At 33.8% G+C, this 18,679-nt stretch overlaps 3 protein-coding genes across 4 annotated transcripts; 2 read left to right on the forward strand and 1 right to left on the reverse strand.

The window, feature by feature from the left end:
* Positions 1-433: 433 nt before the first annotated feature.
* Positions 434-5,142, reverse strand: LOC145605729 (uncharacterized). 2 transcript variants are annotated; one of them, XM_081661798.1, is made up of 4 exons: positions 5,017-5,142; positions 2,767-4,098; positions 1,666-2,623; positions 434-1,088 (listed from the first exon to the last, which is right to left on the reverse strand). In XM_081661798.1, the coding sequence occupies exons 2-4, from the start codon at positions 3,916-3,918 to the stop codon at positions 832-834; spliced, it is 2,367 nt and encodes a 788-aa protein (XP_081517924.1). In that variant the 5' UTR covers positions 3,919-4,098; positions 5,017-5,142; the 3' UTR covers positions 434-831. The 2 variants fall into 2 exon arrangements, with proteins under 2 accessions (XP_081517924.1, XP_081517925.1); XM_081661799.1 differs by having other exon boundaries at positions 2,767-3,918; positions 5,017-5,133.
* A 1,868-nt stretch (positions 5,143-7,010) lies between these two features.
* LOC145603826 (uncharacterized) lies at positions 7,011-7,358 on the forward strand. Its single transcript, XM_081659810.1, has one exon. The coding sequence runs from the start codon at positions 7,011-7,013 to the stop codon at positions 7,356-7,358; it is 348 nt and encodes a 115-aa protein (XP_081515936.1).
* Positions 7,359-11,458: 4,100 nt separating this feature from the next.
* On the forward strand, positions 11,459-16,950 carry LOC145606078 (ABC transporter F family member 5-like). Its single transcript, XM_081662137.1, has 9 exons — positions 11,459-12,565; positions 12,972-13,313; positions 14,041-14,184; positions 14,614-14,793; positions 14,926-15,081; positions 15,191-15,296; positions 15,383-15,507; positions 16,291-16,395; positions 16,469-16,950. The coding sequence occupies exons 1-9, from the start codon at positions 11,666-11,668 to the stop codon at positions 16,568-16,570; spliced, it is 2,160 nt and encodes a 719-aa protein (XP_081518263.1). The 5' UTR covers positions 11,459-11,665; the 3' UTR covers positions 16,571-16,950.
* The last annotated feature ends 1,729 nt before the right edge of the window (positions 16,951-18,679 follow it).

Genomic DNA, 18,679 nt, shown 5'->3' on the forward strand with positions numbered 1-18,679 from the left:
AATTGATTTTTCGTTTTGGTAGTTAAATTCTTTCAGACGAGAGCAAGAGATCAGTACATACAAATAAAAAAAAAGGTTTTTTTGCTATGGCCTCCTAATTTTGATCCTAATACATTACGGCTTTAACCTTGCCCACAAAGAATTCACAGAAACGTAAGGAATTAACAGTCGTTGAGAAAGTCAATAAAATACTCCGTAAGTCAATGTGAAATTATCGACAAGATTTGTTGCTCTCTTTTCTGTATAATTGTCATGCCAAATCAAAGAAAGATTTTAAGAGAGAAAAATGCTACAAAGCTACCAGTGTTGGCTATTACAAAAGCCAAGCGAAAACATTTAAACAATTCAAAGAAGGGGTATTTAGGTTACTTAAACAGATCCTGTTCTGAAAAAGCCGCAACTAAAAAGGGAAGAAAAAAAAAAACAGTTTTCAGAAGATTAAGCGCTTTGTTCATTCATTACTAATCACTAGCGGACAAGTTTGATTCACTAAGATAGGGCTTACATGAAGAAATGCAGCAAATTCTGCAATACAGAACTAAAGCCTGAAGCAACATCGCCTTTATCCTTGCCACCTAAGATGCTAAAAAAACCGACGACAGACTGAAGCCATAATAGTTCAAGTTAGTTATGAACAGTTAGGAAAAACAGGAATGGTGCTTCTGGACCCTTCCCATATGAGAGTGTCCACAGCAGTAGGAAAATTCATGATGTAATCAGTCACAATTGTTCCTACAAACATAGACAAGAAAATGAGCATCCTACGCTAAAAAGAAAAACATAGGCCGATGTAAGAATATGTTCTTCAAAAATGTTCCGAGTATCTAATGATCAATGTCTGAAACCAAACCAATGAGGTTGCAGTAGTATGTCCATGATCCTCTTCACAACATCTTTCACGAAACCCTCAAAACAATTCAAGCAACAATCATTGATAGGACTTATCTCTACATTGGCCAACCTGCTTACAAGATGGACACAAATTGGAGGTTGTGCTTCATATGTGTCATGCCTTCGAGGTTCTAGCCCACATGCCGCCATAATGGTGTGGGCAGATCTCCTCGAAATTTCTACATAATCATCATTACCTGGATGCAAAAAAAGTTGACTAAAAATTCAGAATCAAGCAATAAAATGTCTATCATGAGACAAGATTTGCACCATACAAGATTTAAAGTCCTGATGGCGGAAACCAACTCTAATTGCTCAATGCAAAAATTGGGCAGCCACAGACTCATAGGATTAGGACCATTCACTTTCGTTTTCTTTTATGCCTTTATCTTTGAGGGCAAATGGTGGCATTCTGCAGATTGTGTGTTACATAAAGTAGCCTCTCAATGGACCATAAATGACTAAGCTAATTCAATTTGAACGTCTAGGTGCATAATCCTTAGAGAGAACTCTTCACTGCACCTAAGCCACATTATATGAATTCATAAACTCTGCCTATCAATGTATGACCATATTATTGTGTACGACTTCTGGGCACTTCAACTTAGATTAACATTTCAACAACACATGCTTAAACTTCTAGGCGAGTCCATGCAACTTAGTGATTTGGAAAATATGAAGTGCTTAGTCAAAAGTAGGTATATGCATGGTTCAAGAAACAATCATAAGTCCATTCTATGTGGAGCGAATGCAAAGAACATATAATGAACTCACCTAAGTTCATGTCTTGAGACAAGCTCTTCAGCTGGCTCCTCACCATTGAATGTACTTGTTGTTTCACTAAAGTTGCATGTTCCTCATACCTGTTGTGTGAGGGAGGGGCATCAATTTCAGGCCCAATGCTTGTTCTACCATTAAAAGGGCGAAGTTGTTCGCCAGCTGACATCAGACTCTGACCTTCACCCAAATTCAAGCTGTCTAGCCCGCTCCAATGTACTTGGCCATGATCTGTGCCATTTGCAGAGGTTGAGGGCTGACCCATCTGTCTTACCATATGGCCCAGCCTTCCAGGAAATGGTTCCCTATTTTGTACACTATTAGAAAGTCTTTCCTGCAATCTATCTACATATGGAGATTGATAAGAGGGCCCTACATCTGTTGTTCTACTTTGTTGCTGTGTTGAATTAACCCCCCGGCCAATTAGATTGCCAAAAGCACCTATATCAGTCCCAGGGGGTACTTGACTCAATCTATTGGTAAGGATATTTCGGATTTGACGGTGAATCAGTCGTCTTCCTGATACAGTTGATACTCCCATCCCAGAGGCAGGAGAAGGTGCCTGTAAATTTCCACCTGAAAATCTCGGTGAAGAAAGGAATCCATTTCCTTGACTAACTGGCGTTTCTGGAATTGTCACGTTAAGGTCTATTTCTGCCATGTTCTCATACGTAGATGCTCCATCAGAAACACCAGTATTTGTCCTCTGATCAAGAATGAGATCCTGAGTTTGAGAATGTGAGGACCCAAGGGCAGCTGGTTTGCAACCATCACAATACCAATTGCCTTCAGGAACTTCCCGCCCAAGACCAACACAGTATGTGTGCGCTGGTGAATCACATAGATCACAAAGTAGCATAAGGGCATCATCCCCGCCCTGATCGCATTCGGTGCAAATGACATTTTCATAGGGATTGAGAAAGTCTCGAAGCTCCTCTTCAGATGGTTGATAGACCTGAATGCAATAAAATTGCCTGAGCTATTTCAATAAAACATGAAAGCAGAACATAAAATAAAGCAATTGCTAGGCACGTATCCATGGTTCCACAAGAAGAAAGATGTTGGATAGATTTAAGGGTCAATGTTTGGAAACAGTACCTGATCACGCTCTGGAACTGATATCACCGTATCCCTTAGATCAAATGCTTTACCACATCTCCCAGGCTTACTAATTGAGATAAACCTTTGTTTGCACAATGGGCAACGTGTTTCCACTTTTGACCACTCGAAAATGCAAGCAAAACAGAAATGGTGGCTACAACAGTTTAATGTCCCACGGACAGTATTCTTTCCTTCTTCTGTTAAACATATACCACAAACAGGCTTACCCACATCAGTCTTTTTCAATTCTGCTTTCTCTTTGCCCTTCCTGGCAGAAGTTTTTTTTGGTTCATAAAAAACTTCATCTTCTTGGACTCTCCTTGAACTCCTCAGGTTTGGAGCCAGGCTTCCACAAATCCTGTTAGCTTCTCTGATTTGTTCTCGTTCTTCCTCAGATATAGTGAACTCGTAACCGGATGAGTCAGAACAGAAATCAGAATCTGTTCCATTTGTCACCCTATTCTTTCCACGCACAGGTTTCCTCAGGGTCCTACCTCTCAGAGTAGGACCCTTCTCAGTAAATTCCTCGTCACCATCAGATTTTGTCCTCCTCCTTAAACTTCTAGTCTTTGTACGTTTCTTTGTACGAGGTTTCTTCACAGGCTTTGTATTCCTTTTTTTTCGGCTTTTCACGGAAGTTCTTGTTTTCGATGTGGCCCTCCCTCTTTTCCTGGTGTTCGTCTTCTGCATCAAAAAGTCCTCGTCCTCGTCCTCTTCCTCATCCTCCAAATATTCCTCCTCTGGTGTAAACTCCTCATCGTCATAATCAGAGTCTTCATCATCGTCAGATTTAACAACTCTCTTCCTCTTATTTGGTCTTTTTATACCATTTTTCCTATGCCTTGTAGATCCCTTTTTAGTCCTTGGCTTTACCACTCTTCTCCACCCTCCCTCATTTTTCTCTTCCTCTTCGTCCTCCTCCTCCTCCGCTTCCAGCTCCGCCTCAAAGCAACTCTCTTCCTCAGAAGCGTCTCCAACTAAGGAGTCTAGTTCATCAGATTGATCATCTACTTCATCAGATTGATCATCTACTTCATCAACTTCAGCCACATAGTCCTCATCAGAATCCTCAGATTCCATACTTTTCACACGGACATGTCGGTTACCAGCACCACTGCACCTTGAGCCAATCCTCCCTCCCCTCCTCATCTGTTGATTATTGGAGATGAAGAAAGATGCCCAATTTCAATGAAGAAAATACTCAATGTAGTTTTGATGAGAAATGCTTAAGATGCAATCAGAATATATCAAAGCAATTATAAGTCGGTATACACCAAATCTCTCTCAACCTCGGTACAATCAAAATTCTGGAGGATCACATGGGAATTCCTACCAAGAAAAGATCATGCACATAATTTCTTAGTATTAGCAGCAGATATACCATACAAGAAGTGATAATGGCAAATTAACCGATTACGGATTCATGATATAAATTTTTAACCCAATAAGTTAGCTAATTAAATATTAAAATCATAATACTACAAACAAATTTGGTAGATACAAGACTAATCCCTCATTTCCAGCCTATAACAGATCTTCAATAAATTGTTTTTAAACCCAATTAATAAAATGGTCAGCTGATTTGGAAAATCATCACTCTTCTTGCTGATTCCCAATTTAACTTCAAAAATTGATCTCTAGTTCTCTACCCTCTAACACCGCGACACGAAACCGAAATGTTCTGATTCTGAAATTAAGCACATACATAGCATAAAAACCCTAGATCACTAAAGCTGAATCATTAACTTCATTCATAAGGTAATTCCATCACACCCCAATTCATCCAATTTATTAAAAATATTAAAAGTTTATTACACCACCTCCAATTCTTTATCAATCAAAATTAAAAGTAAATACGCGAATCTAAATTATATCAAAATCAATAATCCAGTTGATCCACAAAATAAGCATCAAATTATTAAGAAAATAACAAATCTGCTTCCTTTTTATCACCAAACCTAAATTAAAAAATTACCCATCAAAAATTTATTCCAATTCAATTTACCAAAATAGAGAGATTCAACCAATTCCCCATTAAAAAAAAATATCACCAATCCATGAAAAAAATTACATAAATAAAATTAAAAATTCAGCACAATATAGCATTTATACAAGAAAAAATTGTATGAAAATACAAATTAAGGTACCAAAAAAATTATAAAAAAAATCCCAGATTTAATTTTGATATTACAAGAGGGAAAAGAAAGAAAAATAAGGTTTGAAATTGAAGAGAGAGAAATTGAGTACCTGCTGAGAGGAGATAGAAAGCAACGAACCAAAAGCTAAGAAAGACCCTCCAAATGAAAATTTTCATTTTTTATTTTTTTTGTAAAATTATGGGAAAAATGTTCGGCGTTAGTTTTATACGGCAGTTTTTTTCCTTAGTTTTTGTTTGGTTCGGTCGGTAAACATGTAAAAACGAATATTAATGCATGCAACTAGATTAAGTTGAGTTAATCCAAGGTGCCTACTTCATGATCAACTTTGTTGGTCTTTTGTCTCCAAACTTGTCCTTTTGTAGTAGACTAGTTCAAATGTTGTGTTTCTCTTCTTGTTTTAATGAGTATTATAGTGTCAAACGAAATGAATTTATTGATGAGGGTTGTATCTGCTTTTGTAAAACGATGAGTTTTCTCGTGTGAATCAGAATGAGATTATTAAATTGTGGGTTGTTTCTCTTTTTGAAAATCAATGAATTTCTCATGTCAATCGTAATGATGTTGTGAAAGTCAGTTGTTTCAATTCTTGTGAATCCATGAGTTTTCTTGTGTCAATTCAAATGGCGTTGTAAAAAGTGAGGGTTTTTTTTTCATGTCAATCAGAATGACGTTCTAAAAGTGATTTTTTGTAAATCAATGAGTTTCTCATGTCAATTAGAATACCGTTGTAAAAGTTAGTTGTTTCTCTTTTCTGTGAAACCATGAGCTATCTTGTGCCAATCCAAAAGGCGTTGTAAAAGTGAGTTTTTTTTTTTCAACATCTTAATCAGAGTGACACTGTAAAAGTGAGTTTTTTCAGTGTGTCAATCAGAATGACGTTGTAAAAGTAAGCTTTTTCAACAAATCAATCAAATGACGTTAAAGTGAGTTATATCAACGTGTCAATCAGAATAATGTTGTAAAATGAGTTTTTTCGTGTCGATGAAATGATGTTTTAGGTGAATCTCGTGGTATACATCCTTCTTGTAGAAGATTATTATATTTCTTCATTATATTATACATGTCAATTGAAATGATGTTAATCCAATGAGTCATCTCGTGCCAATAAAAGATGTTGAGATGATAAGTTAGCAAATTTCGTGTTATACACCATCCTTTTATAAAAACTTTATTAAGTATCTTTTTTATTAAACATGACAATCAAAATGTTGTTTGAACGATAAGTTCTCTCATGTTTGTCGAAATATTGTTGTAAAGTGAGTTCTCTCGACTCTCGTGTCACTAACATGATGATTTTAGTTAGCCTCATGTTATACGCCCTCCTTTTAACATATTGTTATATTCCATCATTTTTGTATGTGTTAATATATATATATATAAATACGTTATATTTTAAATGAATACATTAAAACAAATCAAACAAGCTGAATCACATATAACTATATTATTATTATTATTATAACTTGATAAATTAAATTTGATTATCAAAATTTATAAAGCTTGTCCTAAAAAACAACAAAGGGACAATCTTTTGGAGACAAGGGAATGGTGTAATTAAATATAATTATATTCACCATATTTTCCATTATTTCAAATAAAATATTTTTTTTTTTGACACAACCTTTTCTTTCGTTATGATAATTGCATTTTTTTCTTATTTGGTAAGGTCCTTATTACATTATTTCTATCTCCCATTAATCCTTTATTCACTTAATTTCTTTTTTTTAAAAAAAAAAATTGAATAAGTCTATTTAACTACTTTTATATGTAATACGAGTATTGTATTTGTTAGAGGACCAATTCAACCAAAAGCTTAAGCTGATGGTTGAGGCCCAGGAATATGTTTTATACTCCTCAACCATCAGCTTAAGCTTTTGGTTGAGTTGGTCCACTAACAGTATTATTAAAAAAGTCAAATATTGAACTGTGACTACGGGTGGTATATATACCTTGAACTGTGATGGGGCAGTTAAAGGATGTCCAGGTCCTGCTGGTGGAGGAGCTATAATACGCTACAATGGCACATTTGTAACAGCTTTTCATTCAAACTTTGGCTACAGCACGGGATTTAGAGCAGAGATTATGGCTTTGACCAGAGGATTGGAGTTAGCTAAAAACTTACAAATTCACAAACTGGAGGTTCAGTTGGATAATCTTGCGTGTGTACAAGCTCTCCACAAGAAGGAAGTTCCAAGAGGCGAAAACATCCATGACATTATCTACTGCCAGAATTTGCTAAACGATTCAAGATGGTCAACCAAGGTAGCACATGTGTTTAGAGAAGGAAATAGAGCGGCGGATTGGTTGGCCAACCGCGGAGTCACTCATGACTCTCCCTTAGAGTATATTTATAATGTTCCGGTGGAGTTAGGTCGTATTTTAGAGGAGGATTCTAGGGACGTGGCTATACCACGTCTAATTCCTCCGTAGTTAGTTTATTTGCTCTGTTTTGTTTTCGTTGTTTGTTTTTGCTTTTGCTTCCTTTGGCTTGGCCTCCGTTGAATCAAAAAAAAAAAAAGTCAAATATTTTTAGATAACTGAAAATCAAATGATTAAAACATACGGAGTATTTTAAACGTAATATAATTATACATAGTATTCCGTAGTACGAAGTACTCCGTAGTTTTTATATCTAGAAATTAGTTTTAAAATAATTAAAAAAAAACTAATTAAATGATTCTTTTCTTTTTACATTTTCATCATTTATAGCTTTTTTGTGACGTTATCTACGCGTCGTCATTCATTGATTAAAGGGCAATGACAGATTTGTCCTTCGGAAAGAAGTGATATTACTGAGAGTCTGAGAAGCACCTTTTACAAATTTGTTTTACCAAATACCAATTGCAGTTCAACTGTAATTTTGACCTTTGTTGAATAAAAAACCAGAATAACTGTAACATACTAAAACAAGGCCCACTGATATGGCCCATAGTTTAGCAGACCACAGGCCTAAACTAAACTAATACGTAGTACTTCTTATACAACTATGCCATAAATTTTGCAACTTTAATTTTGATTAATAAATACTCCGTATTTTTTATTTAGAAAAATAAATAATACCTTCTCGGAACTTTTTTAGTTGACACATTTCTTTAAATACGTTTGCCAATGCAAAAATTTGATCATTAATATCTTTAGTTACCAAATATTTTGAAAAAATATATTGTGACGAATCTAACAAGATCTCACATGGTTATACTTGTCATTATGTATAAAGCACAAAACACGGTAGAAAAAAGAGTATGCAAATAGTGCTAAATTCAAAATATGTCAAGTATTTAAAAACTGAGGTAGTACTCCCTCTGTTTTTTTTTTATATGCATCAGTTTGACCGGCACATTTGCCTAGACATTACTTTGACCATTAATATCTTTAATTGTGCATTAGTAAAAATTGTAACAAAATTATATTCATTATGACAAATCTAATGATATATTATATTACCTCAGTTAATTTTTATGTGCAACTTTAGGGTATTATTTGTGAGATATAAAATATTCCAAAGTTGCACATAAAAATTAACGGAGGTAGTATAATAACATTAATTTATATTTTAGAGGTGAAAAAATTAAGTCAACCATGACATGTGAATAGTGCAATTGTCAAAGTGATGCATATAAAAAAACAGAGGGAGTAATAAATAAATACTCCGTACTATCGTAGTAGATTTCTTCTTTTTTTCCTTTTTTATCTTTGTTTTTTGTTTTTTGTTTTTTTTTTTTTTTTTTTTTTACACAAGTATTTTTTTTGATTCATTTTACACAAGTATTCTGTATTCGTGATTGTATTAATTAATAAAATGAAATTTTTTTTTACCTTATAGGTTGAATATTTATGGAAGTTTCAATTATGATTAAATTTATGTGATTATTATGATTGAACATTTTCTTTCTTCTTTTTTCATTATGTGTGTGAGTAATTTTTTCCTTTTAAGTTGGCTTACATGACAACTTAAGTGGCATGCCGAGAGGAGAGGTTTTTCTCTCTAAACTTTGATGCATTTGATCCATTTATTCTCTAATAAAGAAATATATTAACTTCGTTTAATATTATTTACAACAAAATCTGTGAGTCATAAAAGAAAATTTTAGTTGCAAATAATAAGAAACGGATGTGGTAATAAATTACAAAATAGTTATCAAGTAAGGATGGACAATTAACGAAATGTTTATTTTGTTAACGCAAGCAAGGCAATGAGGGGACGTGAATGGTATGTTCTATTCATTTGATTTTTACTGATCAAAACTAATTATATTAACTTACCTGAACTTACCTGAATTTATTAAACCTTATTTTAGTTGTAATTTGTATTTGAATAACTCTTATTAGAACAATTATACCTAATTGAACTTACCTGAACTTAACTAAACTCTGAACTTAATACACCTAAATAAAATAAGTGAAAAAAAGGTAATAGAAGTATAGAAGAGACCCTAATAAAACATGGAGGGAGTATATTAAAACTTGACTTAAATAGTTTCTTTGCTGACTCAAATAATTATTGGAATTTTGGTCTTTGAGCCTTTCTTTTCACATGTCAAACGACCGAAAATACTTTAGCTCACTTAGTGACAAAGTGGGATAAATATGGGAAAAAGGCTACACATACAATGGTTGTATGTGGTGGCCCACATAGAACATTTGATTGGTTTGCATTTTGGGGTCTATTTTCCCCATCTTGTTTCCCCCTATTTTTTCCGAGGAATTTTAAAGGGAGGAATGTTAGGCATTTAGAAATGCATAACAAGGGGTATTCATGTAATCATGCATATGTACACACGAATAAATATTCTGGTATCATTGGATGATCAAATGGTACCACTGAATATACAGTGATACTATATATGCACATAATGGTATTATATATGCATTCAGTTGTACTAAATTTATGCGTAAATAGTACCACTGAGGATTCAATGGTACTATATAAACTTTCAGTGGAACAATCAGCATGTGGTCCCCCCATCACGTGATACAATCCGACCAAAAAATAGGTGGGGCCCACCTACAAGTCTCTGTATTCCTATCTCTCTCCTCTTTTCTCTCTCTACCATGTGTTTTTAAAATATTTTAATCAATGTTATGCATTTACAAATGCATAACTTTCCTCCATTTCATGTTCCCCATTTTTTCCTTCTTTTTTTTTCCCTTTCTTTGACGTGGCATACATAGAATGGTATTGTATGTGACCTACCACATACAAGCGTTGTATGTGTAGCATCACTCATAAATATGTAATGTGGTTCATTTTCACTCTTTATATCTTGTAAAAAAAAAAAACACTCCTCATATCACCTCTCAATTGATTCTCAAGATTTTTTTATTTTTTTTACTAGTGACACAATAATTATATTTGCCAATCATACCACAATCACATTAGAAGTTTTTATGAGAGTGTGGGATAGCTCAAGTGATTAAAGCTTCCTTCCCGATTATAGGGGATTTTGGGTCGATTTCTCATCATTCGCCATTTTCTTCCCGATTTAAAGGAATTTTGGGATTGATTTTCATCATCCACCATTGAAGCCCTCTAAAAAACATTAGACGTTGTTAATTCGTCCGTGTTTTAATAAGTGTTACACTTACCAAATCCGTCATGTTTTAATAAAAGTTATACTCCTTTTTGACAAAAAACTTCATCTTAAGTATTACTTCCTCATTTTTTTTATTTTAATTTTTTATAGTTGCAACACTTCTCTTTTCACGCTTGCCGATGCATGTTTTCAATCGTTAATATTATTAATTACCAACATCTAAAAATTATGAAATTTTGATATTAAAATTGAATAAATCGAGACGAATTTAACAAAATCCCATATGATTATACTTTTACTTAAGTATAAACCGTCAAAGTTAGTCAAAAGGAAACACATGAATAGTGTAAAAGTCAAACTTTTGCAAATATAAAAAAACAGAGGAGGTATATCTTTATCTTTCATGGTCCCCATCCAATCCCATTACTTATTTTGTTATTCTTTCTTTTCTCTCACATTCATTACTTTACAATAAGTTATTAACCCAATAATGTTTTTTTACAATTTTTTAATACTCCAACTATTCCACTAACCTCTTATTTTATTTAGGGTAATGTTATTTTAGGGCTATATATAAGCATTTAATAAACTATTGAAAATGGTATAAAATTAGGAATTTATGACAGATACACATGTAAATCATTGTAATTAGTGTTTATATTTTCATGATTTCCTAACTTTATACAGTTTTCTAGTGCGTTTTTAATACTTATACATTTTCCTTTTATTTAAGTCAATTAAATTGCCTAAAATTATGTATTGATTAAAGGATAACACTTATTAAAATAGTGACAATGTATGCAAAATACTCCATACCTTAAAAAGACAAATTTTTTTTCTTGCAATAATAATTAAGAAATCCCCTACAAGGCTACAATAGATCCTTTGGCAAACACGTGGCACAAAGCAAAGTTGCGGCTCTAATTCGATTTGGGGCATTCGTGGAGCATTTTGTGTGCCACAAAACAGAGAGAACCCAAATGCTGCCAATATACGTTATCTCTAATTTTTTCATAACTTGATAATTTGATTTTAGAACTTCAAAAAAAAAAAAAAAAAAACTTGCTAAAATTTGCTTGTTCACTCAATCATCTTCTTCTTTGGATGGGCTAAACTATCCTCTGTAATCCCATTGAGAAAGAGAGAGAATTTCGAAAACCCAGAATTTTATCTCAAAATTCATCTTTTTCTCTCTCATCTGCAATGGATTTCACTACTAATCTTCACCACCGTTCATCTTTTCTTACTGGTTCATCTTCAACCTTATTAGATGCTCGCAAATCCTCCATTTTACAGCTTCCTTCACCATTTTCCACCATTAAAGCTTCAAACTTTAGCAACAATTATCTGAAAACTTCAAAACCCAGTTCACAGTCAAACCCTAGGCTTAAGCTCTCTCAAATTTCGTCAAAATTATCTGCCCTAGCTGTTGAATCATCGGACACAAATACCCAGAAAAGGGATGAAATTGAAGCTCTATTTAGTAAAGATTCTACTGATGAATTTGATAGAAAAAGGGGAAATAATAGACAATCAAATTCTGGGGCTTCAAGTGTTTCATCTGGGGTTAGGTTAGAGAACATTAGTAAGAGTTATAAGGGTGTTACAGTGCTGAAAAATGTGAGTTGGGAAGTGAAGAAAGGGGAGAAAGTAGGGTTAGTTGGGGTAAATGGGGCAGGAAAAACTACCCAATTGAGGATTATTGCTGGGTTGGAAGAACCTGATGGTGGGAATGTGATTAAGGCCAAGAATAATATGAAAATTTCATTTTTGAGTCAAGAATTTGAGGTTTCAATGAGTAAGACAGTGAAAGAGGAGTTAATGAGCGCTTTTAAGGAGGAGATGGAGGTTGCAGAGAAGATTGAGAAGGTGCAAAAGGCAATTGAGGGGTCTGTTGATGATTTGGAATTGATGGGAAGGTTGTTGGATGAGCTTGATTTATTGCAGAATAGGGCACAGGCTGTAGACTTGGATCAGGTGAATTCCAAGATCAATAAGTTGATGCCTGACCTTGGGTTTTCGCCCGAGGATTCCGATAGGTTAGTGGCTTCTTTTAGTGGTGGATGGCAGATGAGAATGTCTCTTGGAAAGATTTTGCTTCAGGTTTGTTGAATTCTGTGTGTAAATTCAATTGCAATCTACTATTCTTGGATGCATAGCATTTTTTTATAATGATTTTTACTTTAAGACAGATACATTATTGTTAAACAAGCTCATGAGTCATGAAGTGGAATTAGAAAGAAGTTTCTTCTGTTGCTGGGAATAACTATATGATATGCATAGGTTCTGCCCGTTCTGGAATTAATGCTATGAAAATTATAAACACCTGCCCAAATTGTGCTTATGCTTGAAGCATCTCATTGGGAGAAATCTTTTGTGTATTATACTTTGCTAACATTTGGTAGTTACCTTGATATAATTACAACAATAAGTTAAAAAAAAAAAACCATTGCTTCTTATTCATGGTGTAAAGGTGATTTCTTATAGCTTTATGCTTAAATCATTGCAGGATCCAGATTTGTTGCTATTGGATGAGCCTACTAATCACCTTGATCTTGACACCATTGAGTGGTTTGAGAGATATCTTAACCAATTGGATGTGCCGATGATTATCATTTCTCATGATAGAGCTTTCCTTGACCAGCTTTGTACTAAAATTGTGGAAACAGAAATGGGTGTTTCTAGGACATTTATAGGAAACTATTCTGACTATGTTATTTCAAAGGCAGCTTGGATTGAAGCTCAGTTTGCTGCATGGGAGAAGCAGCAGAAGGAAATTGAGCAAACAAGGGACATAATTAACCGAGTTGGTGCTGGTGTAAGTGCTGGCAGAGGATCTACAGCAGAGAAGGTACAATGTAAATATATAATACTTTGTAGAACTTTCTAAGTTTTTGTGAATTGGGGAACTTTGATGTTCAATTGGTCAAAAGCAGAGAATTTAAGAACTGTGTAACCATATTTTACTGTTATTGCAATTATATGTTGCCAAGGATCATACATCATCAGTTTTGGTGGTAATAATGGATCATTCTGCAGTTGATTCTTAAAATCTTTCTTGTGAAGTGGAAGCAAAGTCTTTCTTCATCTCACCACTTGACTGTAATTATGAAGATTGCTAACATTGCTGCTATTTGAAAAATGCTTGTTCGACTTTGAATTTAAAAATTTAATCCTCATGGTGGAATCCTTAAAGCCTATTCCATCTTGTTGAGTATCTTGGTCTTTATAAATGTATATTTTGATGCTGCTGCACAAGTTTCATTTCTTTATGTTCTTACTGGCTCGGTGTTTGAAGGTTGAATCTGATTCTGCAACTGTTGAGTGTATACTTTTTCACTTTTATGGGAATAATCTAAATTGAAAGTTGGTCTGTTTGTCGTTTCATAAAAAAAGACAATCCAAAGCTTTCTCAAGTCCTTGTGGCATTTGTTTCTACGTTGTTACAAGTCAAATGCTGTGTGCTTAGCTTCCTACAAATACTCTTCATGCAGTTACCTACTTAGATTTATAGATGCTCCATTTTTCATTCCAAAATGCTCGATTCATGAGGTATCTGCTATATTCTATTGTAACAGAAATTAGAAAAGCTGCAAGATGAGGATCAAGTTGAGAAGCCTTTCATAAGGAAGCAAATGAAGATTGTATTTCCTGAACCTGAGCGAAGGAGCGGGAAGTTGGTCTTGACAATAAATAACCTGCAATTTGGTTATGGCGATAATGTAAGAAAACTCCCTACCCTCTTATGTGCTACTCCCTCCGTTTTTAAATACCTTGCTCCATTTCTCTTAGGCACGAATGCCGATGCTAATCTTTGATCAATAATATCTTTAATTATCAATAAGTATAAATTCTAACAATTGTAAATTAATAATCTATTCACTGAGACGATTCCAACAAGTACCCACAAGACTATATTTTTTTCTTATGTATAAATCACAAACATTAGTCAAAGTAGGATGAATGAATAGTGTAAAAAATAGAAATGGAGCAAGTATTTAAAAAGGGAGGGAGTATTTGTAGCTCAAAAAGTTTGTTTTATTTATTTATTTATTCATTTATTTTTTTTATACTGGGTTGGGGAGGATAGGAAAGAAGGAATTCTCGCCTCACGATTGAACTATCAGATTCCTAATACATGTACATTTCAGGTATTATTTCGCAACGCAAATCTTGCAATTCAGCGAGGGGAAAAAATCGCTATAATTGGTCCCAATGGGTGTGGGAAAAGCACTTTGTTAAAATTAATTATGGGTTTGGAGAAACCTACTGCTGGTGAAGTTATACTAGGGGAGCACAATGTCATCCCAAATTATTTTGAGCAGAATCAGGTATTTTACCACTGCCAGGACCTAGTTTAAGAATTCCTCCCTTGTGCATTTAGGTTTTAGTCCTTTTAGCACTATGAAAGATATGTTTCATGATGTGTTAATTTAGCTGAGATTGGCTTAACTTGTTGCAAGGCTGAAGCGCTGGATTTGAATAAAACAGTGCTGCAGACAGTGGATGAAGTTGCAGAAGATAAGGAACTCGATGAAATAAAAGGTCTTTTAGGGCGTCTAAATTTTAAGTCTGATATGCTTGATAGGAAGGTCTCCCTTCTGAGTGGTGGAGAAAAGGTATTATACTCAAAATAATAAATGTTTTGTCCTCAGCACTGCCTGAGTGTTTTACTCAATCCCTTCCAATGTCATTGGAAGCTTACCACATCATTTTCTGCTCCTTCAGGCTCGCTTGGCGTTCTGTAAATTCATGGTGAAAAAGTCAACTTTACTGGTTCTCGATGAACCTACCAATCACTTAGATATACCTACGAAGGAGATGCTTGAGGCCAGTGATCTATTTCATGTTTAAAACTCTTATAATAGTAGTCTTTGTATAAGCAGTTACTAATTTTTAGTTTTATTGCTTTCCAGGAAGCTATACAAGAATATGAAGGTACTGTCATTACAGTTTCCCATGATCGGTATTTTGTTCGTCAAATTGTTAACAGAGTGATAGAGGTGAAGGACGGATACTTACAAGATTATGTTGGGGACTACAATGTAAGTCTTGCTTCACCTTATACGATTCTGGTTCTTTTTATTTGGCTTCAATTTTGGTTTATTTTGTGTCGTCCTTTTTATTTTATTTTATTTTTTTTTTTTTTTTTTTTTTGTGGAAATATTCCTGGGCTCATCTCAGTCAAGTCCGAGCTTTAGGAATTAGGATCTGTGAATGTCTATGGAATTTGCTTTCCTTTCCTATGATTATATACTGGGTACTCTTACTTTTACACAGGTAACTAAATTTTTAAACACAAAAGAAACGATATTTTAATTGGTCACTTCAAAATGTCTTTTGAGTTTTTTTATCGATTGAAATACAAATGCACTTTGTTATAGTTATACAAACTGGTCACTTTGACATGTGGGCCCTGTTAGGGTTTGATACACCTGATCTTTTGGTTAGTACCAATTTCTGCTGTGCTAAATGTATAAATTTGCTGGCAATGTATTGTTTAATCTTGTTGTGTATACATTTTGCATGAAAATAATGGCATTTTTTTTTGTTCTTTTCTGAACTCAGTTTCTCTCATAACCTCTCTATGGACTTTCTCAAATAATGCGCGTAATGCTTAGTATTGTTGTCTGGTTTACATCTATAGCTGCATACATGGGTAACCAAATTTTTTATCCTTTTGCTCATACGAAGGAATGAGAAGGGAAAAACTGTGAAAGTGAGGGCATTGGAGCCTTTTACATGTTGTTTTTAAACATCGATGCTGTAGAACTGACTATTTCAGTGATTTGTAAGGCTTCTAAGAAAATATTTGATGGCATATGCAGTATTATTTAGAGAAGAATCTCGATGCAAGACAAAGAGAATTGGATCGTGAGGCAGAGCTTGAAGAGAAAAATTCCAAAGTAAAAGCAAAATCAAAGATGTCCAAGGTAGTTTAAGCTGGTGATTAACATAGTATGTCTTGAATTATTTTCCTGTACCAGACTGACATTCGTTTAACAGGCTGAGAAGGAGGCTCGGAAGAAACAGAAAATGTTGGCTTTTCAGCAGGCGAAAGCTAAAGCAAAATCTAAGGGGTTAAAGAATGCAAAGAGATGGAATTGAGATGGTATCCTCAGTATTTTTAATGAAGATACCCTCATGTGATCACTCTCTCTTTGTTAAGGGATTTCAAAAAGGCTGTCAATCTTGATCATGTACATAGCTTCAAGTTGATGATATATATGGTCCTATGGGTCTTTGTTTTGTGATTCGAAAAGAAATAACTCGTGAAACCTGTAATGGGAATATATATAGCGAAGCTTAATTTCAGTTTTCTGCATACTTAGCTTAGAACTTGAGCAAACAATCTATAGATTTTGTAAATAGCAATTTAATAGCCCCTTAATTATGTGTTCTTTTTGTATCCCTCCACACACTCAAACAAACATGTAAGCGTTATCTTCTAATACTATTGTTTATGTTGCTGAATGCTTAGATTTGAAGAGCCTGTTCAAATAAGATGATAGTAAGGAAAAGAACCTTGACCAATCCTTAACCCTTGCATTTTTTTGGTCCGGTATATTCGGGTCAAGCACTTTGAGTGTAAGGAGGGAAGGGTAAGGGATCCTCAACCTCAAAGTGCTTCTAGTGGGGATTGAACCCCCAACCTCAAGATTGGAAGGTACAATCTTGATTAGTAGACTAAAGTACTAAACTTAGCTTGGTTAAGGTTTCGACAAGCAATTGTTTGAGTATTTTTGTCCCATCAATAATACGTACTATAAGACACACCAATAATGTCACATGTTATTTTTTAATTTTTTTTTTTGAAGGAAACACATGTCATTTTTTAGTGTGTCCTAAATTAATTTTTTATAGTTGCAACACATTATAATTGGAAGTATTTTATGTCAAAAGTTGTATTTTTATCCTTATTACAATCTCATGACCCACTAAATCATACTGTCAACCATCTCTCTCCTCCATTTTAAGCGTTATAACTTATAAATCATATGAGACCCACTTTTCTTAAATAGTGTGAAAAAGGATATGTTGCAACTATTAAAAAATGGAGAAAGTATTAATTAAAGAAATAAATTAATTACAGTACAAAAATAATTATATATTTAAATAAAAAGATTTTATAAATCTTTCTAAAAGAAATTTGGACAACTATAAACCAAAAATTATATTCTTAATATAATTTGTGACAAATAATATAGCTCAGGTTTTTTGTCTACTTTTATTTTAGTTGTGTTTTAGAGGCTATAATCAAAAGATGCAAATATCAAATCAACATATCATACTCTTTTATTATTTCTCATCTAATTTATGATTATAATACTTTTCAACTAATAATCTATTTATGATTATAATACTTTTCATCAATTAATAATCTATAACTATAGATCATTGTGCATGACACGGGATCTAACCTAGTAATATCTACGACTAAATTAGCACACTTGCCAACCCACTCATACTATTATAAAACCTTAATCTGTGCGGAGTAATAACTTTGATAAATATACTTGTAAAGATAAACTCAATAACATTTGTTTTTCATGCATTCGTAAAAAGGGGAAGAAAAAATTTCGTCAAAAAAAGAAAAAAAAAATTATCTGAGTTTTTTTTTTTTTTTTTTTTTTTTTTTTTTTTTAATAAACACAAACAGAAAAATATTTATATTAATAGGCTAATGCCAAGTTTGAGAGAGGTTGTTATATACACTCGGGTGTATCGTACACCCATAAGTATTTGTTCTCATTTTGATGATTGTTTTTCATTTTATCATTAAATGAAGAGTATAAACTAACCTTAGGTTATTAGGGCATATTGTACACCCGGCTGTATATAACAAATTGTACAAGTTTGATTACAAACCTGACCTTTGAGTTAAAACAAAAGAAAGCTAGTAAGACAGGTCCTAGCTATAAAACCGAACCTAGGCCTTACTTAAACCAACCATATTGCCTTTCAAAAAAAAAAAAAAAAAAAAAACCAACCATATTTACTACTCCGTACTTCGTATTTAGCAGCAGGGAGCTCAGCTTCATAAGATTCTTGAATTAATTAATGTAAACTGAAATTATTAGACATAATTAAGCCTGATTAGCCCTATTTTCACCTTAAGTTTAGTTGTTTGCCAAAATACTTTTGAGGTACTACATGAGATTTGAGGCATGAGATTGTAAATACTACCAACATCCCACTCCAGTACTCCACACTTGC

The sequence above is a fragment of the Chenopodium album genome, chromosome 22 (genome assembly GCF_948465745.1).
Source record: "Chenopodium album chromosome 22, dcCheAlbu1.1, whole genome shotgun sequence".
In the NCBI taxonomy this organism is placed as follows: Eukaryota; Viridiplantae; Streptophyta; class Magnoliopsida; order Caryophyllales; family Amaranthaceae; genus Chenopodium; species Chenopodium album.